Consider the following 19291-nt stretch of genomic DNA (forward strand, 5'->3'; position numbering starts at 1 on the left):
AGCACAGAGCTCAACTAGCTCAAAATCACACAAGGCGCAGCTAGGAACAGAACCCATGTGTCCTGCACCCAGCCCACTGTTTCGTCCACTAGACCATGCTGCAAGAATTAGAATATTAGGGAAATGACATGACATATGTTTTTCATGAAATAAGAATTATAAGTCCTGCCCTCTTTACTCAGGGAAAAGGCCCATTGACTCCAAAGAATGCATTGCCTGTGTCGGCACTGAAAGATTTGGCCTTAAAGTAGGGAAACTGCTTTCAGCTATTTACATGAATAATCACCTGGTGTAACCTGAAACCTGGGCCATGCTGGTGTGTCTCCTAGGCTTATTTTGGGAAATCTCCCACCACTGCACTAGCACTGGTGCAACTTTATGGAAATAGTAGCAGTAGTGTATGTGGGACACTAATTTTTGAACATCATCTTACCTAACCCTGCTCAGAGGAAATCTAGATGACATGGTGGTAAAAGTTTTTGATGAGTGCTGGTACCTGGTTTTCACCACCAGAGCTGAACTGGTCCTTGTTACCACACTGTGTGAGACCCCCCAAAATGTCTAATGTTGAGAAGATCATTATTCCCTCAGCTTTTTCTTCTGCCCTCTGTATCCCTCAATACACAGCTGCAGTTACCACCCACCGGGCCATACCTTTGAGTCCAATTGGTATGGAGAGCTACATATCCCCCATGGAGGTCACTACTGATGTTAAACATCTGGGAGTCAGAGAAGGCTTGGAGAATAGTGCTAACAGCCACTTCCTACAGAAGCTTGAGACTTCAACTGATCTGCTGCTGAGACTGATTTGGGAGCAAGTAGAAGAAATCAGAAGTGTGAGAGGGAAAAGCCCTGTAAAGTCCCATCTAGACCATCCCCACACTTACCAATGCAGGCCAGGCAGGATTGCTTGCTAACGTCCATCCTTAAGGGCTTTATCCAGTCATGCATACGTGTCCCAAAGAACGGGGCTCACCCCGTTCCGTGAAAGACAATTCCATAGCTACACACATAATCACTGGGAGGTTTTTCCAAATATTCAAGGACTTGATCAAACCCCAAACTCCTATACAAATCCCCCAAAGTTTAGTAACTTGTTACTCTGAGCTAACACAAGCCAACAGGGAATTCCTTGGTCTGGGGCTTCCTTTAAAAGTGGGAATTTTGTCAATATCCTGATGTTAGTTGTCAGGGAGTGTCCTGATCAAATGGTTCATGGAGAACAGTAACTTCATTCTCAAGCCCTGAACTCTTTGCAGAGTCCTTCAGGAAGCTGTCTAACCTTGCAGTTACTAACCCAGGTGTCAGCCCCAGTTTATTCTGCAGCAGGAATGCAAAGTTTCATGGAAAGAGTTTGGAATAAAACACAGTTCAGAACTGTACTCAGCTCACATTTTTTCTTGTCTTTTCTTTTTTAACTTCAAGGTGTAAAGGAGTCAAATCCAAGCCAGCATCTGTACTTTTTTTCCTTTTCCTTCTTTTGGTACAGTGAATTTTGTTCACTTGCTTACATACCCAAAGTTGCTGTAATGCTGCTGTGGGGAAATGGTGACTGTGGGGGACTCCTCTCTGGGTGCAGTGCACAGGTGAAAGTCCAGCTTTTGCTGCTTTCCTTAAGACCTATGGTGTGGTGGTGGTTTGTTGTGTTTTTTTTTTTTTTTGTCAGCTGCCTGTTATATCAATCACAGAGCTGGGATCTATTTATAGGTTGGGACTCGGAGTACTGTGTCCTAGTCACAAAGAGGCAGAGACGCAGAGGGGACTGTCGGCTGGTGCAGGCAGAACCAAAAGATATTTAATCCGCAATTAGAAACACCTGAGGGCAAGGGAAATTCTGTTCCAGCCCAGAGCTTCTCTCTCAACCTGCAGCATGTAAGTACTTAACTTCTACCTTTTATTGTGTTTTGGATCCAAATGTCTCCCTGTACTAATCCTTTTATCTGGGCTTAAAATTATGGCAGCATCTCAATGTGATTTAAATTTTTTTTTCTGTTTTCACACTGTCAAAGGAAGGTCAGAGTGATCCACAAGCAGGCAAGATGATTTCAGAACTTCATGTAAATCAGTCAGTTTCACTATTTGGATATTGGGTTTTTTTCTTAAAACAAATGAAAGTTTGAGCAGAATGGGATTTGTTTTGGGAATGGAAATAGTCAGCTTTGCTGGTGTTCTGAAAAGGCCACTGTATAATGTAACTCTGCTTTAAGGGCTTACCAAGGACAGGTGATATTTCCCCACCGTTTGTATAAAAACCACATACTTGGAAACTTCAGCAACCAATTACTAAAAGAAAAAAACAACCATTCTCCCAACCACCCCCCAAAACCCCTAGTTTTGGCTCACACCTTCTCTAGCACACACATGAAAATGAAATTTTGTTTCACCAAAGGCGTTTGGCATTGAGCAGCTGACGTTTGTCTAATTTTAAAGGTCCCCAAACAATTTAATTTCGCAATAGAGGGGTGCAAGACTTTGAGAAGTCAGCACAGTGACAATCAAAGGAGGACTCCATTGTGTGAGGTATTTGCTTTAAGGTATCTAAAATGCAAAATAAAACTCATACAATTGGTGTGTATTTTGGTGTGGTTTTTGTTAAAGGAAAAAGTAGGAGAAGCTCTAATTACAAAGGTTTAAAAATGAATCTGAAACTAGTTTTTATTCATTATGTAAACATTTTTTTGGGTCAAAAAACGGAAATAATTGAAATCGTTTGTCTTGTTTCTTACTTTGGGCTCAAAGATTTGGGATTTTTGACGGTTTACTTTTAATATTTTTTTTAAAGGATAGAACAGTCTTTATTACAAATGTATGTGGCTTCTTTGAAATTTCTTGCGTTTATAATGTGTCACGGGGGGAAAAAATCAAGATTACAATTTTTATTTTTGTTTTTCCAGTGTGGTACATTTTCGGTTATATACATTGTTCCCAAAGTACACTCTGGCAACTTTTTTTAGGACAGATATTTTAACATTTTGAAAGCAACAAAAAGAACACAAAATGGTTTGGTTTGAAATAATTTGGACTGAACAAACTTCTAATGAAAATATGAACAGAACAACGGGAGAGCTGCCTTTTGATTCAAGTATCAAGTACTAAGAAATAAAGTAGATTGGTGTGGTGGGATTGAGTGTGGGAAGGTGACAAACAGGCCAGATCTCGCCCTATAAATATACATCATATAGAACTGTGGCTTTTTATTCAATGCAAATTTTACCATTCCCAAAGTCTTTGACTTGCGAGTGTATTTTTGTTTTCTTTTGGAACTTATTCCAAATTGTTACTTGCAAAGATTTAAACCGTCCATGTAATGACTGAAGCTAACGAACTGGAATTGTAGAGGCACAGCTTGCAGGACAACACTGATAAACATGTTGATTTTCCATAGGTTAGTAACGTTTAAAATAATTGCAACTCAAAGCTTCCTCCAAAAAAGTAAATCAAATAGAATTCTCAACTTGACAATGCTCAGTATAGAAAGCTTAGTTCTGACTGGTAAGATTTTTTTCACTTTCTGTTGCTCTTTAATGTATTTTTTTTAATGTTTGTTTGGCACAGTATTACATTTATTGTTTCTCTGTTTATTTCCCTTTATAGTTGAATTATTCAAATGAGAGCAGGTTATTCTAAAATGTATTGAAGAAATCAAAATTGTTGTTTTAGTTAAATAAAGAAGGTACTGTACAACTAGTTTTAGATCCTCTTAAAATTTTAAAATTAAAAAAGCAACCTCTTTCTCCACCATGCACGCAGCAAAAATCCAACATGCCTACATTCAGACATGACTGCAAATATCCATGATTAAACACTTCTGCAGAGATCCCAACATTCCTGAGCAAGTATTCCCAATAAACCCTCTATCTCTTTAGTCTTAAGGATTTTTGGAATATTTCTTGGCTGTGTCCATGAAACTGCTGGACTTGACTCCCTTTTTCGCTACAGTGGATCTTTTCTTATACAATCTGCAGATTCTTTGTTTTGTTCTTGCATTTGGAAAAATTATCAAGTGCCTGCTGCTGTATAGCTTGTAGATCAATAGATTATGGGACATCTTTCTCTTTTATCTCTATGCATGGTTAGATAAATGATTGGAAAAAACTTTGATGCATTGTGTGGAAGAATGCAGCCTGTTATCATTTAGTTTCTGCTTCGCTAACAATTAATGTTATGTGGACTAAGCACCCATTAACCTCATCTCCTCCAAACTGATTCCTTAAATGTAATTTGTCATGGGCCTGTTTGTGATTTTTGAGGAATGAAAAATCTTGCTCATTACACCCTTTTCTGTTCATTTGACTGCAAAGTAATTGACACATACATTCTCTTTTTTGTTGTTGTGAAAAAATACTTCCTGGGAATTTTGAATAAACCTGTGCTAAACCAACTGTACAGGTGTCTGAAATGCAGCATACCAGGTGTATACCTGTAAATCTCTGCAAATTGGGAATAAACACCTGGGGGAAAACACTGTCCTTACTAAAACAATTCTACGCTGTTAGGGTCCTTCCTAATAACCCCCTGCCCAAAAGTCAGCAGCCAGTTAATAATTATTATTGAGCTATCTTTCTCTCCTTTTCTCTCTTCACCTGTACATCTGTCCAGCTGTTTCTGATCCCTCTATTTTTACATTTCATTATGCTCATGTTTGCTCTCTCACTCGCTCTTTTTCTTTCCTGAAAACACATTTCTATCTGGCACAGAAAATAAACTCAGATTGCGGGTAGTTATGTTAATCTAATTCAATCCTCTGTGGGTTAGGAGTGAAATTCTAATAGTGGAGCTGTTGAGGGCTTTTTTGTTAATGGCTTGGGGATTACATTGAGTTAAAGGCTCATTTCCTAATCAAACAGAGAGGGAGAGAGTGACTCCGAATATTTATGAGTCTCCCAGCGCGAGTTAAACATTGAACTCCAAAGCAGGATTTCAGTGCCACAGAAAGAGTTAAAACCCCTTAGGGCTGCTATGGAAAAAAAAAAATGAAATCAGTTAAGCCATCAGCATTTTCAACTGCTGTACAACTTCAGTTCTGTAAGAAAAAATAATCATCTCACAAAGCTAAAATGGAAACTGTAGCAAGCTATTTAAAACAAAGTCAAGTGATGTTTCAGAACAGCTCTCCTGTAGGTAGGCAAGATATATGGAATGCATGCAGAGGCCTAATAGAAACTCCAAATAAATTCTCCACTAACGTATAGTTGGGTGGAGGGGCACATGTTTATGAGAAGAGGAAACTTTTATCCGTTTCTAGAAGACTCGATTTAATGTTTTAATGGATTAGTTTTGGTCCCATTTGTCTCATCGAGAACCCTTTTTGTTTTTTAAAAATGTGGATTGGTAAGCTCCTAAATTGTGCTGCCTCTGTAGACAGATTTGTTAGTGGGCCATATTTGACTCTTCAGGTTAGCAGGAGTCTTGGGTCAAATAGTATAGTTAAGAAATCAGAATCGCGGCCACAGGGACAAATCAATGTTTTGGTGATGGGTTCAGTACAAATGCTTAGATAGAGCCTCCTCCCTCTGAAGACAATAGGTGTTCTGATTGACTTCCGTGGGGTAGGACCCAACCCTATTTTGCTAAGTGTTGGTGTGTTGGAAAATAGGACAGAAGGGCACTGGCCTAGGTTGGGTGTGAAAACCAAACCTGCAAAGACTGAAGTGTAAGAAATGAGCTGGTGCTGTGAAAGTCTCTCTGCTCCCTTCGGCAGGGGTCTTTTAGTGTAGCAGGTGTGCTTCTTGGCTCTGACTACCAAATCACTTCTTCTCCGTGTGCCTCAGTTTCCCTAGCTGTAAAATAGGAATAATGATGCTGATCCATAATCTGAGATAGGTAGATGAAAAACTTTATCTAAACATTCATCCTATGACAAGCAGATCGATATTGAGCTGCGTTCAGCCCTGGTATAACTCTGTTGACCTCAGTGGCATTGTGCATGAGGTCTGAATTTGTCCTATTGTTTTTTGTTAAGATGAACCTCCAGCTTTATTAATCCAAGAGGTAAATATTTACTAAGGTGAAACCCGTGTCAGTATTTACCGTAAGTAACAATAAATCTTGAAGTTCATCCAAACGCTGCATTGATACATGTATTGTTTTATATATAATATATGTTCTGAATATATATATAACAATCATTCTCTTTGCCTTCTCCTGTGCCCTCCATAGTAGTGGCACCCAGGGCAGATCTACAGCAAAGTATTCCCTTCACAGCTTTGAGGCTGATTTCTGTGGCCAAACTGCACCCGGTAAAGTCTTAAATTTTCTTCTGTTCTCCCCATCACAGAACCCTTGCTTCTTGGCTGGTGCAGGAAGAGCTTCCCCTCCTGATTCAATCTATTTTAATCCCTGCCTGGCAGTTTCTGTAAATGCAGGGGTTTACCATGGTGTCCTTTAACCAAAAATTTCTCTTCCTTTCTCCCTCCACTGCTGTGCAGCACTCTGTGGATGGCTTTCTGCCCTCCACCCCAGAGGTGGCTGCATTTCAGTGAAGCTGTGTATGTGTACATTTTGTGAAGAATTTAGAAATATGTATTGCCTTTCATCCTGAAGTGCTTCACAAAATACATACACAGCTCAACTGAAACCTTTACAGAACACACAGTGGCAGGGTACGTATGCCATATGTTACAGACTATTTTAAGAAAAATTATTGGGACTGGTTTTTATCTCTCCGCCTGTAAAGCCAAGTACTGTATTGCCATGAATCCAACTGTACAGGATTAAGAGGAAGCCATAACAATTGGAAAATGTCACAGTTGAACAGTCTGAAATCTCAAGATCTAGACGAAAGCACTGAGTGTCCCACTGGGAATTTCCCCTTTCAGTGGGATACCACTCCTGTTTGGTTAAACATCATCCTCTGGATGCAGAACAGAAGATGCCTAACCAGGGTCTAAGTCTCACATGTATCAGAGGGAAGTTTAATTGGCTCTTTATTTTCATTCATTAGAGGAGCTGCTGCCATTTCCCTTCCCTTTACCATTTGCCCAGCAGTTGTGAGTTACAGCCTAGGTGTTTCACTGAGGAGTCATGTGATGCTCACAAAGCCAGGAGAGTGATGTTCATGGTGAGAAGAATTTCACCAGCATTAGGACCTGGACAGATTACCTAGCTCAGCAAGCCAGCCTCCCCTTTTTGTTTGATCGCAATCCTCATTTCCTGCTTTGTCAACAAAAACCCTCAGCCCTCTCCTTCTCCAGATATGAATCCACTTGACTCTTGAACTCCTTTTACTCTAGTTGCATTTCTGTGTAGCTTTATGTTGCACTTTTGCTCCCCTTCTTGGAGATTAGATTCGTACCCAAGTTTCCTTCCAGTTTCTCCCTTGTTGGAGTGTGCTCCTATAGTCCAATGCCCTTAACCAGGACCTCCTGAATTCTAATCACACCTCTAATACTGGTTTCAGAGTAACAGCCGTGTTAGTCTGTATTCGCAAAAAGAAAAGGAGTACTTGTGGCACCTTAGAGACTAACCAATTTATTTGAGCATGAGCTTTCGTGAGCTACAGCTCATACTGTCTCCCTGTACTGCCTGTGTCGAGTCCTTTCACTTCTGAGCTTTAGTTTGCCCATCTATAACATGGGATTAATACTCTTCTGCCTCCCAGGAAGGCTGTAAAGATGAACAAGGGCTTTGGAGGTGTAAAGCCCCATAGAAATGCTCAGCATTGTTGTTATACTCTGAGTTCTCCAGTGTGTTTTGCCTATTGTAACCGTTATCCCGTTTTGTGCCATGCAGAACACATCCTTTTTCCTCTCTGCCTGACCTTTTTTCCCTTCCCACCTCCTCCCTTTCCACCTGGCAGTAAACCTCAATTTTGGATCTTTCTTTTTGAAGTGGCCCTGGTGCTGTGGCTCGCTGTAATGCTCACCTACCCCAGCTGTTGCTCCTGATGTCTCCTTTTATGAAATGTCAGCAGGAACTTTGGGAGTGTATTCATCCCTCCTGATGTCAAAGCAGCAGTCAGGCATAGGAAGGCTCTGAAACTGGTTTCTCTGAAGAGGTTAAATGATAGCAAATAAGGGCTCAGGCATCTCCTAAGGAATAAGGACTGTCTGAGAGAATTGATTACTTTGGCTTATTGATCCTTCAGGAAGTAGTTGGCACTGAAGTGACAGTGCTGTTCTTATCACTTTAGGGGATTCTGTACCAAAACCATCCTTCTCTTTGCAGAGGTCAGTGAGGAGAAAGTGCTACTCTTCTACTGGCTCTCCCTAGATATATGCCATCCTGGGCAGCCACACGCTTTGTTTCTTGTCTCTCTTTTTGTGAAGAAGCTCACAGGTGAAATGCGAGTGCTTATAAAGTGAAGGGCGGAGAGCAGGGCATAGCAAATGGGTGGGCTGTGAAAGCATCTCTCCCACAGATTTGCTGAAGCATCTCAGTCCTAGCTTGCACACGGCACTGCTGGTGTGCCCCCGTTTTGACTTGCAGCCACCCCAGATACTCCTCCACCCAAATGACTTTCATTTGCAACCTAACACAAGAGCTGGATTCTTGTCTTCAGAGTTGAAAGGCCAGCACACTGATCATTGCGCCCCTTTCTCCTCTGTTCCCTCTCCTGTGCATGTACATGCACTGTCAACTTGTACCCCCTTTATTTCCGAATGTTCTCCTAGGGTTATAAAGAAACTCTCACTCAGGTCTCACACAACTGCCTATAGCTAGATTGGAAGGTTGTATGTGCTATTTGCAAAGACCCTGACTCTTGCAGAATCCTCTCCAAAACCAGAGGGTGCTTTAATCTAAAGTAAAGTGTTTTTGTACACTGTCATACCAGTTGCTCACTATACACTTTAAAAAAATCAATGTAATTGCCCTATATATTATGTCTCTGTATTTCGCTGTACAGTGTTACCAGTTCTTCGATGTTATTGCAATATTGGATGTTTTACTTAAAACCTCAGCTTCTGGAGACTAGTGATTATGGGAAAATCTCTGTTTTCGTTTTTTAAAAAAAGTTGCTAGCATCATTGTTGCAGAGAAAAGCTTGAAAACATGTTGCCCTCTGATTTTTGGGTCTTTAAGGTTCAAAACAAAACAACCTAACATCTATTTAAAAAAATCTCTTGCCAATCTTGTGACTTTTGGGGGGGGGGCAGCGGCTCATGATATTTGAATGTTTGGAGCTGGCAGTACTGCGTTTCCTAGAGCACACAGTACTGCACCATGGTTATAACATGTTAAGAAATGAATGAAAATCACTGCTCAATCCCATGTTGTGTTCTGCCCCTGCTCATTCCTTTGTATTTGTAAAGATTCCCACCTTGTGGCTGAGGCCATTGGTACAAGCCACAATGACTGATGTCATCCTGTTTTTATTTATTCATTTAGATCAGGATCAGGGTCCTATTGCCCTGGGGACTGCACAAAGCCATAATAAAAGATGGAGTTGAGGGTCTTACATTCTGATTTTAAGAGGAGACACAACCAGAGGGTACAATAAACAAAGTGAAGGAACAAGAGAAGGTGGATGAGGGGAACAGTGAAAGGAAGACATGGTTATGTAGAATCACCTAGTTATTTTATTTCTAGTTCCTTTAGCGCCTCTGCTCTTTCTGCTAAACAAAGTGCTTTCCATGTTCTCTGTGTCCTTGTACTGAGCTCTTACATGTGCCAACCCTGTTTTCCTATGCTACAGTGCTGCCTTTCCCCTTATTAACATCTCTGGGAGAGTAGTACATTGGTCATCACTTCGTATGCTAATAGCTGAATTACATGCATGTGTGATGTGCTGTTACACAGAGTTGCAACACATTAATCCTAGGGCAAAGCCTTATCTTTGTACTGGATTTTTTTTTTAAATACTGGTATAGTTCAAGCAGTGTACCTGCATCAGTGAACTCTTAGTATAGATGTGCTGCAGCAGTATAAACAGTACAGGGCCCCAGAGTGGGAATGGGGTGATGGTTATGCACAGACTGAGTTTAAGCTGAGTATACTTGTTCTTTCTCTGTCTTCCCCTTCTCCCCCACAACAGCGTGGGCTGAATCTAGATTGGCTGTTGCGAAGGTGTCTGGAGGGCACATGTATCCTGGGGCCCCATGTTAAATATTAACCATTTATAGGAATGGCTCAGAAGCATGAAGATGGTATGTTATAGCATTTTCTGCTATCTGTACCCATGTACAGATTACATGGCAGCCATGGGCTTCAGTCAGTGAAAAATTCAGTCAGTCCCACTTCCATATTGCACAGGCCCACAGCAGGTTTGAAATTGAGGATTCAGTCACTTGATGGGTTTTCATCTTGTGGTCAAGGTGTATCGCTTTGCTGAATCACGCATCAGTGGAGTAATGTTGAATTAGCTGTGAACTACACTGTGTCAGCCAAGTGAACACCTATCCCCGAGAGGATCTTTATTCCCTGTAGCTTCAAGCATTACCTTCTGTTGCATGTTTCCTGCATGCAGGTGAGGGAGGGTGAAGCATAAAGATGTTCCTTTTAGCTGTAGCCCAGCCCAAGGCTCCTTTCAACATGGAGGGGAAGCGGGGTTCAGGGAGGGCAGATGAGCACAAGAGGTTCCACTCTTAAGAAAGGGAGCCTAAGCACGAGAGAATTTGAAGGCCATGAACATTCACAGAATAAGTGTTCACAGGAAGCAACCTCTCATCCCACACCATTAGCATTTAGTGACTGTCTGTGTTGTAGATAGTAGCTCAGGGTCATGTGGTTTCCTCTTCCCCAGTGTAGCCAGCTGCCTTATTGCTATTAGCCTGTGTAAACTCAGAAGCTGAGCTCCTGCTCTTTTGCTGCTTACCGTACATATTCTGTAAAACAGGAGTGTCTTGGGGCAGCTGAAAAAAATTTACCTTCACAACCAAGGATTCAGCTGTGTGGTAAGAAGGTACCACTTCTAGACTCCTCTTGGGGGTTGGAGTAGGATGGGGACGGGATACCTGTTCTGTTCCCTCTGGGGGATGGGGAAGACTGGTGGTGCTTCTATGGCTTTGAGGGGCAGCCAGGCTAGCGAGAGCATCTTTATGTATGTGAAGGTCCCTCTCCTCTCCCTTCTAGGGCAGGGCAGTCGGGATTGTGTTTTCCATGCTGTTCCCAGCCCCTGAAAGTGTCACTCCTCTAAAATGACATTGCTGAGGCTACAGTGTGGATCAGGTATCAGTGAGCCAACTTTCAAGTGGTCCGTCTGGGAGGGCCATCACAGACCTGCTGCTCTGCGTAGCAGGGTATGGGGAGTTTTCCCAAATACTTGAGCACCTAATTCTGCTCCAGCCCTTGTCTTTCTTTGCTCTCATCCCCTGCTGAGTATGTGCATCAATAGCCCAACCTCAGGCACTGACCGAGCTCTTCATCTTCAAATTGCTTTACAGACAGTAAGGGCTGAATGGCCCCCTTCTCTCCTCTGCCTGGAGGGATGACGGTGGTAAGTGTCAACAGAATAGTGTACCCCCTCTGACTGCCTGGGACACCAGGGGAACTTCACTGGGTCTTCCCTCTGTGTTGTTTTGTAGAAGGGGCTAGAAACCAGCTGTCCTCCCTGGTTGATGCTCCATATTTCTGCTTGGGAGTTAATGCTGCTTTCCCAAGGGTTGCTTACTGCATAGCTCTAGGGTAGACTTTGGCCAATGGCAGCATGGCTTCTGAAGGAGGAGCTGGGTAGGACTAGATTTGCCCAAGGTAAGAGAAAGGTTAGATGAGGGCTACTCCAATCTCCCAGGCTTTTCTGTTTGGGTTATGAAGCTCAGGCCTCCGGTTCTGTTCTGGACCTTGACTACTGAGACAAGCCACAAATCCAGCTATAAGCACTGTGAGGCCAGGCTTTAAAATGGGCCTATTAGAAGTGCATGCTTAAAACAAACTAGGTTCTCCAGTGACGCACTGTGGATGCATAGTTGTTCACGTCTCATACAAGTGCAATTGCAAGCACGAATGCTGTTTTTGTCTGTGCAAACAGATGCCCTTATGAATTTTACAGGTATAGTTTTAAAGGCCTTTTTGAAAACTGGGCCCTGTAAAGCACTGAAATAACTATGGAAAATAAATACATTTAATTTTATTGTCACAAAGTGTAATGCTAAAAACTAAAAATTCCACCAAGTAGATGAGGCCCCTGTAAAAAGGTGACCCGTTCACAATGCTCTCTATGCAAAATGCAGTGGTAATTGGGAAGAGTTTAGTGTCTTGGTGCTTAGTGCTGTGTGCTCTGTAAGTAACTTAAGAGCACATTGTGGGAATAAGGCACCTCCTGAACTACTACTTTAACCTGGATTTGTGCTGGAAATCACTTTAGATAAGCTATTACCAGCAGGACAGTGGGGTGGGAATAGGTATTGTTTCATATTCTCTGTGTATATATAAAGCCTGCTGCAGTTTCCACGATATGCATCTGAGGAAGTGAGCTGTAGCTCACGAAAGCTTATGCTCTAATAAATTGGTTAGTCTCTAAGGTGCCACAAGTCCTCCTTTTCTTTTTGCGAATACAGACTAACACGGCTGCTACTCTGAAACCTACTTTAACATGGTCTTCCTCAAAAGATCCTGGGGCGAGAAAAGGAGATTGGATGGGTCCAGAGTCTGAACTCTCCATTGATGCCTAGGCTGGGCGGCAGTCAGGAACAGCTAATTTCATTAGAAAAGAAAAATAACACTTTCAGAATGATTTGACTCCCCCTCCCCCCTTGGTGGTCCTTGATTGATTGTTACACTTACCTTGTATCTTGTTTCAAATTTAGATTTCAAGTTCTGTAGGGCAGGGACATTCTCTCCCCTTGTGTGTCTGTACAGTGCTTAGCACATCTGGGCCCTGATCCTGACTGGAATAAAAAGCTGAATCTCTAATGGTGTGTGATCTCCTGTTCGGAGTCCTCAAAGACCTGACACACTCCTGGCAGGTCAGGAGTGGTAGGGAGCCACACTACTATTTATACTCCATGCCAAGCCACAAACAGCACTGTCTCCCTTTTTCTGAGCCCAGTTGAAATGTCAGGTAAATGTGAATGCTGATTTGCTGTTGTACAAACACACATTTTTTAAAAGAGAAGATGTTCTACAGGCATCTCTTAAAATGCAACCAAGTGGGAGTTTGTGCTGCTGCTTTCCTGCTCATCTGGGAGCCCCTGCATCTCTGTTAAAAGCACGTTTCTGAGAAAAGAAGCCAAGCTGCTAATTTGTCAGTAGGACCTTATTTCTGGAATGCAGCGGTATTTCACCAGTGGAGGAGCTGTCCTGGAAACTTACAACACAAGGTCAGCTTCCTTCTTGTCTTGCTTGTATCTGTCGTGTTGTACTAATGCTGGATAACCTGCCCCCAAATAGCAAAGTTGAGGCACGAGCAGGTGGCACTAGACTGGATGATAACCTGCCCCCTTAAAACATCTGACCACCTTGACAAGGTGTCATTGAAGCTATTGATTGTAGGAGCAGTGAGTAAAAGAAGCCTGTACATGTTTCCAGTGGAAATATGGTGGGGACCCTGCTACCACATAAACACATGCATGTCTGTGGGTGCGGGCAAAGGTGAGAGTGAGACCTAGAGGGGCTGGAGTAGCTGCTGCAGGGCCTGGGACTGGGTTGGGGAACAGCGAGAGAACCTAGAGGAGCTGGAACATGCCTGCAACTGGGACCCCTGGAGCCCTCCTTCCTAGCCTGGAGCCGCCGCCCAACTTCCTCCTCCTCCCCCTGCCAAGTCTCAGTACCTATCCCTTCCCCACAAGTGAAGACATGGTGGCCCAGACTTCACCTTGGGCTGTACAAGCCTGCCCAAAACCTGAGCCCATGCTCCCATTCCTAGCCCATGATACTGAGGACTGTGGGGCCCCAATCCCAGTTTGAGGCCTTTGGGTGCTACCATAATATAAATATTAACTATAATAATAATAATAATAAGAGGAAAAGAAGTGATCCTGGACGGATGAGAGAAGTTGTGGCACAGAGAGGCAGGGTTATGGAATTAACTGATTTACAACTATGGTCCTGTGATAAAGGTGACTTTAGTCTTATAACTAAAAGGAAAAAGTCTTTATTTTTTTTTTATTTTTTAGTGGTAAAGTCTCATTGACCACTGGTACATGTTCTGAAAAGTTTGAGTAAACAGAGCAGAACTTTTTTTAAAATATTTAATCTATTTTGCAGAGTTTCACCAGCCCAATGACATCAAAAAACTCAAAACATGGATGAATTTTACTGACCAGTCTCAGTGTTTTTTTTTTTTTTTTTAAATCCATGTGCTGCACAGCATTTAGCACTGTGATATCCAAGTGCTTTAGAAATGCTGATAGATTAGACAGATATTCTCATTGGCATAAACAGGCAATTTTCCAGGGCAGAGATAGTGAAATATTTAAGAAATTGCCATTCTATGAAAACTAGCTGATGGAAAAATAAAGAGATGATGGATAATATATTCTCCAACAGCCCTTGTTGTAGGTGAATCCTTTAACTGACCGAAGCAAAGATACTGTGTGGCTTGTACACATCGCACTCTTTCAGATGACTGCTTTCTACAACAATTTCAAAGTGGCAAAATGAATATAAAGTCATAGGGTTTGTTTTCTCCGCCCCCCCAGGCCAGAAGGGACCACTGTGGTACTCAGGCTGGCCTCTGCCATCACACAGGCCATAGAATTCATCCAGTAATTCCTGTATAACTTCTGGTTGTGCTAGAGCATATCTTCTAAAAAGACGTTTCATTTTGATTTGAAGACTACATGGGTATGCCTACACTTTGAGCTGAGGGTGTGATTCCCAGCTTGAGGTGGCATACTCCTACTACCTCTCATTAAGCTGGCATGCTGGGTCTTGGATGGTACGTACTCAGGGCAGCTAGCATGTCCCGCCACTTGTGCTGTCATGGCTATATACTATTTTTAGCACGCTAGTGTAATGAGAGCTAGCTTGGTGATGTCTCCTTAAGCCAGGAATCACATCCCCAGATCAAAGTGCAGATATGCCTCAAATGATGGAAATTCCAGCATGCCCGTGGGGAAATTGTTCCAGTGGTTAATTACCCTCCCTATAAAATTTGCACCTTAGTTCTAGTCTCAGATTTGTCTAGTTTCAGCTACAAGTTATAGGGTCTTGTGCCTTTTTCTGTTAAAGTGCCCTCTACTATCAGCAATCTTTCCCCCATGTAGGTACTTATAGGCTATGATCAAATCACCTCTTAAACTGCTCTTTGATTAAGCTCAATTGATTGAGCTTCTTAAATCTCTCACTGCACGGTGTTGGTTTCCAGCTAGTGTTGGTGTGGTAAATGCCACTCATTCCATTTAATCCAATAATCTAGTGACCCCTCCATCTCTTTCATCTAAACTGTGTCTTCAGTTACTTGTACAAAAGAAGAAAAAATGTTTTAAAAAAGGGAAATATCCCAAATAAGACCTTGTTTAAGAAACCAATTGAGGTGACTAACTGGCAACAGTTCAGTGGCAAATCACATACTTTATAAAAGCCAAGGTCTTAAAAGCAAGGAAGTAAAGAGATAAGGACATTATACATTTTGCGCTGCCTATATAAATAACATATGCACATTATTCACACCAAGTAAAAAGAAATGCATATTAAACTACAACAGAACAACCTAACTCTGACCCTGAAAATGTGATTCTTTCATCAGTAAACTCAAAACATAAATCCTACACAAAGCCCTTCTGGAAAAAGAAACACACACATTACAGGCCAGATTGCAGCTTTAAGCATTGCCCTGGATATAGGGGCAGTGCATAGCTGGGTAGCCTCAGGAAGAGCCCTGGGGAATAATTGTGACTCACAACTACTGGTTTCAGAGTAACAGCCGTGTTAGTCTGTATTCGCAAAAAGAAAAGGAGTACTTGTGGCACCTTAGAGACTAACCAATTTATTTGAGCATGAGCTTTCGTGATGAAGTGAGCTGTAGCTCACGAAAGCTTATGCTCAAATAAATTGGTTAGTCTCTAAGGTGCCACAAGTACTCCTTTTCTTTTTTCACAACTACTGTGCTCCCCTCCTTCTACCAGTGAGGGAGAATTGGGAGGTAAGTTACTTGGCTCCATCTCACAGTGCAGCTTGCTTGCTTTCTTCTCCTGTGCCTGGTCAACTCTTGCAGCACACCTGTGTATGTATGGAAAGTTCAGCAGGGGGTGGGGGGCAGGGGAAAGAGCTCCACTTCCTCCTCATCCACTTGCTCACAAGAAATGGATTTTTGGCCATTCAGCTTCTGCTTGTACCCTCCACCTTGCATACCAGCTGTGATGCAAGCTACTGTCCTGTTGCCATGCAAGAGCAGTATATATGGGTGGGTGGGGGAGATTACTCCCCTTGGTAGTGTATTAGGGCCAGTCAAAAACCAACTGTGTGTGTGTGTGCGCATCCATTAATGACATCTATTGATCAATCTCCAATGCAGGTGCACTTACATTCATAATTTTATCATAAGTTGACACTTACTCCTCTTTTTATTAAATTACAGTTCATTAAAAGAACAATTGTAAATATTCTACTAAAAAAAATCAGTCAGCTGATAAACACATTGAACTGATGTTTCCCATTTAACCCATCCTTTAAAAGAAAATACTTAGATCCTGAAATGAAAATAGCCAGAATAATACATGTAAATGACCTGCATGCGTCAGACATATGGCTGTTGTGATGGAATAGGTCTTTCTTTGAATAACACGGTTCTGTTTATGATGTGTGCTGTGTAATACTTATGGAAGCTGATTTTCAGCTGGTATATGTCAGTGTAGCTATGCCAAATTACAGCAATTTAGGATCTGGCCCTTTATTTCCTTGCTTTTAAGTGCTTGGGTTTTGTACACGATATAGATAACTACATTGGTGTCAACTGTAACTGTTTAATGTTTTTTTCTATCTTTTGGAATATACATATGTGTAGGGAAAACATTCTAATAACTGATGTATAGGTGGAAAGCAGTAAAGGTCTAATGGTAGGCAATAATAGTGAGCAGCAAATAGGATCTGAGTTGGCACAGTGGCATGACACCCAAAAAATGAGAGAGAGAATTTTAGTCTTTGAATGGGATTTGTTTGTGCACACAGAAGCAGCACCTCATGGAGCCAGTGAGGTAGAATACTCCCTCTCCGTACAGCTCTGATAAGACTGCCAGTCTTTCCACTGCAATGGCAAAAAGATAGAGGAATCTTGGAGGGTAGTTAAAGAACAAAAATTGTAAGAGAGCTGGAGGGATTGCTCTATGAGGGAAAGATCAAAAGCATTAAATATGTAGAGTTTGGCTAAATGATGACTAAGGGGGAAATGTGAAAACTACCTATAGCGGTTTGAAGGATATTAATGCTGGAGCTGAGCAAACAGTGGGGGGAAACAGTCTGTGAATTTGAAAGGGATTTTCAGCTCAACTGTGTTTGCAACCCTTTTATGATTATGTTCTGCCAAGATTTTCACACTCAAGCTTTACTGAATGAATTCTCACAAAAGATATTAAGCATTTGAGCTAAAAAATATGTGCAAAAGTGAACTTTTAAATGTAGATTCAGTTTTAAAGTTTGCATTGTGTTTAGTTACATAAGTCACCTAACTGGGTCTAGGTTAGTTTCATGAGTCACATGGTGAAAGAAACAATAGAGCACAAATTACTGCTCTGATAGTTAAATATACAATTTGAAAATTGTGCTCTTGGTTAGTTGCATATGTGTTGTGGTAGTGGTTTTGTTGCAGGGTTGAATATCTTATGTAACTGACCAACACAGCGTGAGTTGCAAATATTTGCAGTCAAATTTTCACAAACCACCCAAAACCAAGAATGACTGAAGAAATTCACTAATACTTTAGCATAACAAATAAACAGGTAGTGATAGTCTGTTCTGTTGCTGACAGGATGTTTTTTAATGAGTGTGATTTGTATGTTACTCTGTTACTTTTATAGACTTTTTTTTTACTTTTATCCACTGTCAAAGTGACTAGAACCTAGAGCAAGCGCTTTCTATGTATAATGATATTGCTATAGATGGTCTATGAGATGGGCTGTGAGTGTGTGTGTGAAATAAATGGAACAACTTCACAATCTGTTCATGGACAATTCACAAAACAACATAGGAGAAATTATTTGTCACATTATTCTTTTAGCTTTAACAACAGAACAGTTGTTTATGGTCCAAAAAGCTATAATTTACAGAATTGGGATAAACTTTAAGAGAAGGAAAATTCAGGCTGAATACTAGGAAAAATTTCTTACTAGTGGTGAAGTAATATCCAGGTAGAAGCTCCATTGTCCATTTAAAATTAAATTAATTTGTTGTCCATTTAAAATTAAATTGGACAGCAAAACATTGGAAAACTAGTTATAGGGCCCAGGGCTATACTGGGTAAGTGTCGGATGGACTATATGATCTGATAGGTTGTTTCCATCTCTAACTTCAGTGACTCTATGAATTAATAAGTATTTGTATAGAAGTTAGAGATGGGAAAGGCTTGTCTGGACATTAAGTGTGTTTCCCAGTTAATACGGGATTGATGTGTGCTGTCCAGTGAGTGATAGAAATACGCACTGAGCCATATAGATGCACATTTCAAGAAAATGCATCTCTGGAGCTGACTGTGTGTGTGTGTGTGTGTGTGTGTGTGTGTCGGGGGGGGGGCATGCACATACTGTACAGAGAAACTACAGGCTTTGACCTATGCAAACACACACCAAATTATAGCCTCCCATAAACAAATTAGCATGCTTAAAAGGTGAAAAGCGCTATAAAATTGTCTCCTCTGTTGTTTATAGTGTGAGTAGAGGATGCCTACATTGCAGAGGAGCTCACATTCCTCTCTCTCCCTTTCGAAATGGACGTGTGCTCCGTCCATTTCACCATTGTTCCTGCCAGCCCGGTCCCAGCAGGGGTTCCCTAATTAGCAATCTCTTCATTTCCAATCAAAGCACAAAGCGGCCCCAAAAGCCTCTCTTTATGAGGGAGCTGAGCAGCGGCTGGGGACGTGGAGTGGGATAATTGCCTTTGCCACTGGCAGCGGTAAGCAGCCTGGCTAATTCATTATTGTAATAACTTTGCTTGTCCTTGGGGAGGGAGGGTTAGGGTGGAGAGAAGTGAGCCTATTGTGAGCAGTGCTAGCTGAGGACAGGGGGAAAGGGAAGTCCAGCCAGAGTTCAGGTAGGATGGAAACAATTGGCTGGGAAGAGGAGACTATACCAGATGGGGTTTCTGTCCTCCAGCTCCTTAAGCAATCTCAGGAATTCATTAATTTGTGGCATGATGGCCAGTACTCACTAAGATACAATGTTAACAGAACACCTATACTCTGTCCTTTGTAACATTCACAGAGACCACCACCCTAAAAAGTACACAGTGTGAGCAGGATCAGGATGCTGTGGAACCCAGTTAT

At 41.8% G+C, this 19291-nt stretch overlaps 1 protein-coding gene across 2 annotated transcripts in view; it reads left to right on the forward strand.

Annotated features, from left to right (window-relative positions):
• The first annotated feature begins 1722 nt into the window (after nt 1-1722).
• The window catches only part of ESRRB (estrogen related receptor beta), a 167856-nt gene continuing 150287 nt past the window's right edge, over nt 1723-19291 (forward strand). For both annotated transcript variants that reach the window (XM_084632618.1, XM_084632619.1), the window contains exon 1: nt 1723-1872. In XM_084632618.1, the coding sequence (XP_084488744.1) occupies nt 1871-1872 (2 nt within the window). In that variant the 5' untranslated portion in view covers nt 1723-1870. The remainder of the gene's footprint in view (nt 1873-19291) is intronic.

This window comes from Lepidochelys olivacea, assembly GCF_965140295.1.
Source record: "Lepidochelys olivacea isolate rLepOli2 genome assembly, chromosome: 6".
In the NCBI taxonomy this organism is placed as follows: Eukaryota; Metazoa; Chordata; order Testudines; family Cheloniidae; genus Lepidochelys; species Lepidochelys olivacea.